Genomic DNA, 9,890 nt, shown 5'->3' with positions numbered 1-9,890 from the left:
TAGGCGCCGGCGGAGAGAGCGGGGAGCGTGGAAAGGCAGGACTAACAGTGCTCTGGGTTTTAATGTGCGGCGCGTATTTATTCCGTGCGTCCCCTGGCATGCAGGGGATGAGGGTTGTTTTAGCGCACAGCTGCTCCTGCCGTTGCTCGAATGCGGGCAGGATACCTCGAGGACCATCCCAGCGCAGCTGCAGCTCGGTTCATCGCTTTGTCTAAGGTGCCCCTAAACCAAGGGCCTGAGCTTTCCCCGTTTTGCAATTTAGCAACTCATCTGTGCCCGTGAATGAGCCTGGCTGGGTTACAGGCAGCGGTTTCTGGAGGAGTTGAAGCTGGATGCTGGAGTAAGCACTTTGTCCTTTCAATAACCCATCAGCGTTTTGTTGTGAAAGCCCAGCGTGTGTTACTCATTAAACCTCTCCAACTCTGAACTCGCCTTCGCCGGCGGTTTTGCTTTCTGATTGTATATTCTCTCAGGGCCATGGTTTGCTGGGCAGCATGTAGCACGGAGGAGTCTGGATCCAGATGCCGAGGACCCGTGTAACTGCAGTAGAAATAACCCAGAAGTGTGGTATAAAAAAATACATCTAATCCACAGCTAGTTGGGTTTTTTTTCTCATTTCCTGTGGCTTTGCAAACATAAGTAATGACTGTACGGAGCGATACAAAATACAAGGATTGAAAACATCTCCAGCTGCTCCACGCTGGGTTTCAGTGGATTACTTAGTGGGTGAGTCGCATTGCGATGTATGCAAAATAATGTCTGGCTTCTGGTGGCCAGGCACTGCAAAGTCACACTGAAACCTGGGAGCAAAGCAGTGCAGGATGGGTTATAACAGCCAGAATTCGGTTAACAACTCACCAGCATCGGAATCCAGCCCAACTCCAACCTAAAACAGAGCTGCATTGCTTTGCAGCAAGCAAATGCAATTAAAAATAATAAATGCTGGTTTTATAGTTAAGCCTCTGCGAGTTGAGAGCCTGTATTTTTGTAGAGCATGAGGGCACTTGTAATATGTAAAACTGAGCGTACAGACAGGTGTTTGTAAGATCAGAGCAAAAATAAAAAAAGAACATCTCTGAATAGGATCAAAGAGAATCTTGTTGGGTAAATGGATATCGTCTTTGTGCGTGTGCATGTTCTAAAGTAAGTCCAGGCTTAATAACATCAGCTTAGTTTTGAAAATTTCCTTTTAGTCATCTCTCTCTCAATCATCTTTCAAAATCATGCTTTAAAATGGAGTTGCATATTGCCTTTCTAAGCTCTTTAGCGTGATTTCTATTTTTGTGGGCTTATTTTTGGTAGAGATAAAGCTGATATTGTGACCTACATTCCTGCAGCTGAGATAGCGGGGGATAATATCGCTACCTGCGATTTCTGTCACGCTTTTGCTGGAAGGCATTGTTCTACATTTTCCAGATACGTGATATAAGAAGGAAAGGAAGGAACTACAGAGAGCAATTAGAAATTATCAACAGTCTGTGTTCTTCAAAATAATTCAAGGAAATGCTCTGCTCCGGGGTGTTATGAATCGTCTTTGGCCTCGGTCCCTGCGGGAGTTTTTATTCACGTGGTCTGATGTGACCGAGCCGTGGTAGAACTTTCCAAGTTCTTGGTGCTGTTTAGGTCGCGCTTTGGACTATCCGATGTGATCTTTCATTAAAATTTGGAGTTACGACACTCTGAGCAGCATCCTGCAATCTCCTCTTTCCAAAAACACCCTCAGGAGTTGTAAACACCTTGATACACCCCTTCCCAAAGCTCGACCAAGCGATGTCCGGCGTGAAAGATCCCCAGGTGTGTTTGTCCTCGGACCGAGCGCACGGGTCACGCACAGCCTCACCGTCGCAAATCGGTCGTGCACGGAGCTGCTCCGTCTCTGCTCTGCGCTAATATCAGCTGCAGCCGAGGGGTTGTGAAAGTGAAGGCTGGCACTAATTTATGAGAGCGATGTGGGGGGAAAAAAATAGGTCAGCAAGTATGAAAGGTGCTGACAAGCATATAACATCTCGGGATTGTTAAAAGGGAAAAAAAAAAAAAATAGTCTGAAGACGGTCTTTCCCGGTAAGCAGGCGGTTGGGGCTGAGGTTTCCCAGGATTGGAGCGGGGCAGGGTCGCAGGGTGGAGGGTGCGAGGAAGGCTGCGGCAGGACTGGGGAGCAGTTTGGGAATTCAGGTTTCCTAATGCCACGGTCTTTGAAAGGAAGCTGTGGCAACGTGGCTGTTTGAGCCGGCGTGCTGCTCCGAGAACCGATCTTGTCATTGCACCCGTTTGGGAATGGATCAGAACTCGGAGAGGCCACCTCTCCGTGCGAACTCAGGTCTTCCAAACTTCAGCTCTGTCAATTCTCCGTATTTAAGGATGAAAAAAAAGCAGAAATGTTAGAAAGATCGATGCTAAAGTGATAGCTTCTATTTAAAGCGTTACCTCCGCGTTGATACCCTGCAGCTGAGCTTAGGCTGACCTTGCCTTTCCCGAGGCAAACGAGAGCCTGTATCCCAGCAGCTGTGCAAACTGCACCGGCTCGCCAGCTCCGCGCACACGTGCAACGCGACTGCAGAGAAGGGGAGCTCTGAGCTCACGGATGTGCTGCTTTCAGTCGGGTCGCTGGCGTCATCGAAATAGCCTTCACGGCACGTGTGAGCCATCGGATCTGTCCGTTTCCTAAAATAACCTCCAATTGCTCCTGGAAGGCTTTTGGGACTTACTGCTGGGACTATTTTTTTCCATTTTCCAGAGCTGGGTTTTAAATTTCTCTACTCCTTCTCCAATATCTAGATGCTCAGCAGTCAGCAGAGTAGCAACCACAAGCGATGGAAGGGGACGGAGCAGGATCTGATTCCTCTCTCCAGAAACTCCGGATATTTTGATGTTGTAACTTGCAGCTGAGTTGCTTGTGGGCTGAAAAGAGTGAATATAATTGACACAGTTTTTATGGAGCACCAAAGTACCCCCCTACACATACCCTTGGACATGAACTAAGGCAATGGCACTAGGATCCTGGAAATGCTCTTCAGCCAGGAGCTGGGGAGAGGGGTTTTCCTGATGAAAATGGCCCTGGGAGTAGCTCGCTCCTTCTTCCTGGACAAGATTTTTACTACCTGCAGATTTCCTGCTTCTGACACTAACTCCTGCCTTGTTCTTGTTCTCAGTTTAGGAGCTGTAGCTCTTCTGTCCGCTTGCAAGTGCGACTGGTATGGGTAATGGTGTGAGAGAAGGTCCAGTGGATTTCAAACGGCAGGATGTGGAGCCCGTTGCATCAACCCATCTTCCAGCAGAGGTAAGAGCAGGAGATCGCTGGTGTTCCGAGAGCAGAGCTGCGTGCCCGCCGTCCAAAGGAAGCATCTCAATGAGGTTCGAGCTGCAGAGTCCTGGAAGAGTTGCGGTGTACGTGCACGCCGCATAATGTGTAACGCTTGCTTTCTCCGAGCTGGCCAAGCAGTTCCAGCCCTCCGGGAAAGGCTGAGCGTCGCTCCCGGCTGACAAGCAGGCAGGGCGGCGTTCCTCGTTCAAGGTTACGTCTTGTTATGTCTGTAGTGGCAGAGCAGGAAAAAGGGAGCCACGAGTCTCGGTTTCCCTGCTCTTGCTGCTGCTGGAAACACTGGAAGAGAAGCTGAACCTTGGTCTGAGACCAAAACTCAGGCTGGAGTTCACACGGCGCTGCCTGTGCATGGCTGCCCTTGCGTTTAGCACCAGGAAAATTGAACTGAACCATGGATTTTGGTAATAAACATTAACTTTTCTAGCTGTGAAACATCCTGAAAAAAGAAAAAAAAATGTTAACGACTCTTCTCCGTGAAGACACAAAGCATATCAAAAGTTAACATTCTTAAGCCTTGTCTGGACTTGTCTTTCAGTCCGTAACCTTCACGGTGTTAGATTTCAAGGCATTGACTTGCCTTCTGCCCGTGTGTTACAAGAAGATAGCTGCTTGATAAATACGAGCTGTGGCAGGAATGTCAATAACAAAAACACTTCCATTCGATTTATCATAGCAGGAAACCTGTCTTGTTTTATTCTTAGGATCTGGGGAGGAATGTGGAAACAGGGTTTGTGTGTTATTGGAGGGGCAAGAAGGAAGCTTCCCTCCTGTACATGGCTAAATCATGAGGAGGTGGTGGCTTAGCTTTTAGAAATCTTGACAGTACATGTAAGAGGTGGCAGATAAGTCTAATCTTTGTTCTTCATGATCTGCCCAGGAATTTATTGTGCTTGAAATTTTGAAGTGGATTTTGACCCAGGTCATTAAGAGGCGGTAAATGCTGCAGCAAAGGTAAAATACAACTTTCGCTTTGGATTGACTGTGTCACACTAACCAATGCTTCGTTCCAGGAGAACCAGGAGAAGAAGAAAGTACTCAACTCCCTGATGTCTGGCGCGTTGGCTGGTGCTGTTGCTAAAACCGCCGTAGCTCCACTGGATAGGACAAAAATCATGTTTCAAGGTGAGTTACGCTGGCTTTTGCAAAATGCTCGCTCTTTATTGTTAGCAGAATCCAAACCAGCTTCTCTGATGTGTTCAGCCAGCCGGTTCTGCAGCGCTTTGCCCTCCTTCAGTCAGTTGGAGCCAAGTCTCGTGGCAGTCAGCAAGAGTTTTGTGTAACGCAGATGCACGGTGCTGGCTGGAGACAATCCCCGTGGCTCCTGAATGTTGGCTGACCACACACATTCGGTGACAGAAGACTTTACAGACACTAAAGGCAGCATTTGAAGGGATGGTTGGTGACACTCTGGGTTTCTGTGTCTCTTTATTTGGTAAGAAATAAGGCAGGGAGGGGAAAGGAGCGATATCAAGTGACATGGGGACACTGGAAGGAGGTGACTGAGCTGTTGGAGTTTCTTGCTCGAGGCTGGATGCCAGGCTGTGCCTGCTCAAATGAACGCAGTCTTTTCTGCTAGAGAGTCGCGTTGTATTCCAGCAGAATTGGTTTGGTTGGAGTTGAAGTTAATAATGGAAAGTCCTGCGAGAGGCACTGATGCTGGCATACCTAGCTTTGGGTCACAAAGCCCTTTCTGGAACCTGTCAAGTGCGTTGCTGAAAATGAAACTCAGCTAATTGGAATGGAAAAGTCTCAGGCGTTCAGTGGGATTTGGGATTCAGCCCCATCACGGGCTCCGTTGGGTTCCCCTGGCTCAGCGCAGGAGCTGTCGGCTGCACCGATTGTCCCGAAGGGAAGAGCGCGGACAGTTGACGCAGTCGACATGTGGTGAGGCCAAGAGTTTTAAATCTGGTTGACATCCCAGATGAAATGAATTGGGTAGGTTTAATCTAATCCCTGGATGAGATTTAATTTTGAATTGACTTTCATTGACATGATTTTCATTCTCAGCATAGCGGGGGCTGAGCTCTGGAGTAGCGGGGATGCGGGGCAGGGAGTTCAGGGAGCTAAAGCCCGGGCTGGGCTCGCCTCTCGGACCAGCTGCTGGTGCGGCAGCGAGTACGCGCTGTGCTTGCTCACCAGAACAAACACTGTGGTTCATCTAAGGTTGGAAATGTCAGGAGCAGAGGTGAGATGGAAACGGCAGAACTGGGGTGAGTCAACAGCTGTCTCGATAAATCACCTTTAATTTGCACAGCCCAACATTTATCCAGACCTGTTTGGTTTGGCCCATTAAACTCGCTGCAAAGGATATGATTAAAACTTGCCCCTTCTGACCGATTTTTTTAATATCTAATGGATTTTTTTAGCCTCCTGCTCTCCTAAAGGTTTTTACTCCGGGGTCTCTTCCCTGTCTGTGGAGAGGGAGAGCATCTTTGGGTCATGGGAGTGTACAAAAGTTGTCCCTTGAACTGGAACGAGGGAGAAGAGCTCGTGGCAGAGCCAGCTGCAATTGGTGATGGAGGTGTTTGTATTTCTTAAAAAAAAATAAAGTGTTGAATTGCATAAAGGAGCAGCGTGGTGAAAATGTATTTGCATGTGATTGTTTGATACACTCGAGAGGTTACAAGTCTCAAAGGAGTTCGAAAGAAACTGCAACAGACACTTAATTGGAGCCGTGTTTCATTAGCGTTGCCGTTCGGGTCTTAGCCTGGGTTTCCTTCCTGCTGGAGGAGTGTTACAAAACAGAGCTGCCGCGTGCCAAACAAATCTGGGTTCCAAATGCCTTGTGTATTAGATAGTTAGAGAGATGCTGTCAGTTTGAGTGGATGCGAGAGAGGAAACGGCGTGTTCGTTTGAGATGTGCTGGGACGAAAGCATTCTTGCGTGGAGCCTCGCTGAACAGCCCTGTGCTGTGCTGGGTTCTGGCGCTGCTCTGGAACCTGTGCATGGAAATGCTCTGCTGAAATAAGTGCCTGGTGTGGGCTTGGGGGTTTAAAATTATTTTTTATTTCTTCTAAGTGCTTTAAAGTAAGCAGTGTGACCGAAACTGAGCATTTTCATAACAGCAGGTGGAAAAACGAATTTATCTGCTAAAGAGTTTGAGAGTACTTACCTGTGGAAAGTCTTTGTTTATTATAAAGAATCTCTTTTTTTTCTCTTGCATGAATTCACTTGCTTCTATTTTTATCCCTTAGATAAAATGCCTGTATGGTTTATTTGATCCATCTAAATGTATTGCGAGACCTAATGCTCATTTTTTCTTTTTAGTGTCTTCAAAAAGATTTTCTGCCAAGGTGAGGTGATGTGTCTGTCTCCTGTTGACCTGAAGTGTTTGATTAATGGTAGTAATAGCCCTAACAGCATCTTCTCGTTGTTTTTATTTAACTTTCTTGCTTGGGTTCTATTAGCAGCACTCATAGGGACAGAGCACAGGGGGGAAGACTGGAAGGAGCATTGTTTATAATACTCCTTAGGGCAGTGCTCTCTCTTGTTCACGTTTTTGTCCGGTGCTCAGCACAGAGCGGCTTCAGCCCTTGTTCATGCTCCAGGTTCTACCTGAGACATGACAGTAAATGTTGTGGCATCGCTCGGGGCTTGCTTTTGTTCGACCTTCTCCTCTAGTGGTTATTTTCTTTCCCCCAACCACCACGGGAGTTGTTTCAAATGATAGGAAATCTGAATCTGGGAGCTGATGGCCGTTGCGGCTTGCTGAATGTTTTGCTGCACGTACATCACAGCTGTCCGTGTGTGCTGTGTTACCACGGGTCATCCCAGAGTTTCTGTCCTGGACTAAGAAGATTAATTTGGGTTGAGAAATGGTTTGTGCAAACAGCGCTCCAGCTCTGTGCTTTGCCCTCAGAGGGAAAATGAAGATGCCTTGCACGTAAAGCTCTGTCCTCCTGCCTCCGGTTCTTTTTTGCTCTAACGTATCCGATGCAGTCTCCCCAGAGAGGACGTTTCAGTTGTCGTATTCTGGATTCAGGGTTGCGAGCTTAAACAGCTGATACCAGCTTCCCGTGGTTGGGGTGGGCAGGAGGATTTGGCGAGGTTAAGCTACAGGGTCACCTTTTCCCCCCCTCTATTGTTTGGCCTCCCTCTTATCGTGATCTCCCTGCCTGACCTTTGATCCGTTGCCTGCAGGAAGCCTACAGGCTGATCTATCGCACCTACCTCAACGAAGGCTTCTGGAGCCTCTGGCGAGGGAACTCCGCCACCATGGTCCGCGTGATCCCGTACGCTGCCATCCAGTTCTGCGCGCACGAAGAGTACAAGCAGCTCCTGGGGAGTTACTACGGCTTCCAGGGAAAGTAAGGCGCAGCGTTGGCTTTGGTCCTTGCTCAGGAGGATGGAGCAGTTGGTGGGACCGTAGGGTGTAGGGAGGGAGCTCGTTTCCCTGCTCCGTGCAGGGCTGCTGGGTTGGAAGCTCTGCGGGTACGGAGTTGTGCTCGTGATGGCTTCGCAGAACGGGGTGTGCGAGGGGGCAAAGCAAAGGGCTGGGCTTCTAGTCTTGCACAGGGGAGATCTTTGTGGGAAGAAGACCCTGTCTTCTAGAGGCGTGAGCAAGAAGTGGCCTAGAGATTGAGTTAGCACGTCCCTGTGCTGAGAGCGGGCAGGCAAAACAAAGAGCTTTTCTTTGCAGGAGAAACAACAAGATCCAGCCTTGGGCTGTTATCCGAGCCGTGCATGTGGCCTGAGCCTCTTGATCTTGGGCATAGAGTGTCTGAGCCACCCCGAGTCAGGCTTGCTGTCCTCAACAGAGATTTCCTCTGAGCCTCTGTCTCGAATGGCTGTGGCAAACCACAGCTGCATCAACCCCCCCCAACCCTTTTCAGTACGCAGGCAGGGAAGGGATTCAGTACCCGATAGAGTAGAGCCATCTTCACAAGCCACGTAGTGTTTCCATCTCCAGGTGATCTGTTTGGTCTCTTCTCTCACCTTACTTTAGAGCGCTGACACCCTTTCCTCGATTCATTGCTGGCTCTCTGGCAGGCACAACGGCTGCCATGTTAACCTACCCCTTGGATATGGTCCGTGCTCGAATGGCTGTCACGCCGAAGGAGATGTAAGTGCCTAACAAAAGCAAGTACAAGCACCATGAACAAATGCAGAACTTTCTTTTAAGGTCAGATGACTTTATTCCCATTTTCTGGGTCACTTCTTGCTCGGAGCCTTTGGTGTAATAAACCTCTTACAGCTGGGGTCTGAGCACTGATTAAACGACCAGAGTCCCGGTTAGCCCGGGGACTGGAAGGAGATCGATACCGAAAGACCTCACTAGTAAAACCTGCGTGTCGGCTCTTTAGGAGGCCAGCTGGCACAACGCCTCCGAAAGCGATCTGACAGACAGGATAGCATGTTGTGGTAGGGCTGGAGGAGAGCTGGTGACTGGCTTCTCCCGTTGCAGACAGGCTTCTGAAATCCCTTGTGGGCTGTTTGATGAGCTCAGAGACGAATGAATTAATTGCTGATCCTTCAGAAAGTCCTGTTGGAAATGTTACTGGTGTGTGCAGTCACTAACTAGCACAGATTTGGTTTTCCTCTGTCCACGTGCTAGGTACAGCAATATCGTTCATGTCTTCATCCGAATATCCCGAGAGGAAGGACTGAAGACGTTGTATAGGGGGTTTACACCAACCATCATCGGAGTGATTCCGTACGCTGGGCTTAGCTTCTTCACCTACGAGACGTTGAAGAAACTACATGCAGGTAAAGGCAACTTGGTTGGCTTCAAATGAAATGGGGTAGGCTCTTGGCCAGGTTGGGGTGTTTGAATTCAGTGGTACAAGTCCTTTTCCTGGCCTTGAAGCCAGTTGCAAAGTCCTGTGCTTGTGGAGGATGCCTTGTGCCTCCCTCTCTCCAATTCCAGACTGTGAAGAAGACAAGCTGCAGAGAAGCAGTTTCTCTGTCTCGCAGAGGAACAAGAAGGTGCAAGTGTTGGGTGCAGCAGGACTTGGTTACATGCAGAGTCAGCTAACAGCTGCGCTGGGAACAAAATCTGAGGGGCTCTGGCACTCAGTGCTCTCTTGGGCTCTCAGCCCACTTGACCTTAATCATGCATTTATTCCAAGAAGCTTTCTACACTCTGCTACTTTCTCTTTCCCAGATCACAGTGGGAAATCGCAGCCATCCCCTCCGGAGCGGCTTTTGTTTGGTGCCTGCGCAGGCTTGATCGGCCAGTCAGCGTCGTACCCCCTGGACGTGGTTCGCCGACGAATGCAGACGGCGGGGGTGATGGGACACACGTACAGTTCCATCCTTCTCACCATGCAGGAGATTATCAGAGAAGAGGGACTAATCCGTGGCTTGTACAAAGGACTCAGCATGAACTGGGTCAAAGGTCCGATTGCAGTGGGAATAAGCTTCACAACCTTTGACCTGACGCAGATCCTTCTCCGTAAATTACAGCACGGCTCTAAAGTTGAAAGGTAGTAGCTTAATCCCCGCAGCCCTTACTGGGGAAAAGTACAACACGTGTAGAAAGAGCAACGCTAGCGTTCCCTCACTGTGTACGAGCTCTCCTGCAGCTGAGAACTTACCTTTCGTGTTTGTTTGGTTGGATTTTTTCTGTTGT

The 9,890-nt window shown here is 48.9% G+C and overlaps 1 protein-coding gene across 2 annotated transcripts; it reads left to right on the top strand.

The window, feature by feature from the left end:
• Nucleotides 1–3,155: 3,155 nt before the first annotated feature.
• Nucleotides 3,156–9,838, top strand: SLC25A42 (solute carrier family 25, member 42). 2 transcript variants are annotated; one of them, XM_010087314.1, is made up of 7 exons: nt 3,156–3,277; nt 4,330–4,441; nt 6,587–6,612; nt 7,460–7,626; nt 8,265–8,381; nt 8,874–9,025; nt 9,423–9,838. In XM_010087314.1, the coding sequence occupies exons 1-7, from the start codon at nt 3,194–3,196 to the stop codon at nt 9,746–9,748; spliced, it is 984 nt and encodes a 327-aa protein (XP_010085616.1). In that variant the 5' UTR covers nt 3,156–3,193; the 3' UTR covers nt 9,749–9,838. The 2 variants fall into 2 exon arrangements, with proteins under 2 accessions (XP_010085616.1, XP_010085617.1); XM_010087315.1 differs by having other exon boundaries at nt 3,194–3,271.
• The last annotated feature ends 52 nt before the right edge of the window (nt 9,839–9,890 follow it).

The sequence above is a fragment of the Pterocles gutturalis genome, unplaced genomic scaffold (genome assembly GCF_000699245.1).
Source record: "Pterocles gutturalis isolate BGI_N339 unplaced genomic scaffold, ASM69924v1 scaffold5666, whole genome shotgun sequence".
Classification (NCBI taxonomy): domain Eukaryota; kingdom Metazoa; phylum Chordata; class Aves; order Pterocliformes; family Pteroclidae; genus Pterocles; species Pterocles gutturalis.
Note: the sequence above shows the minus strand (reverse complement) of the source record. Positions and strands in the feature narration are given on the sequence as shown.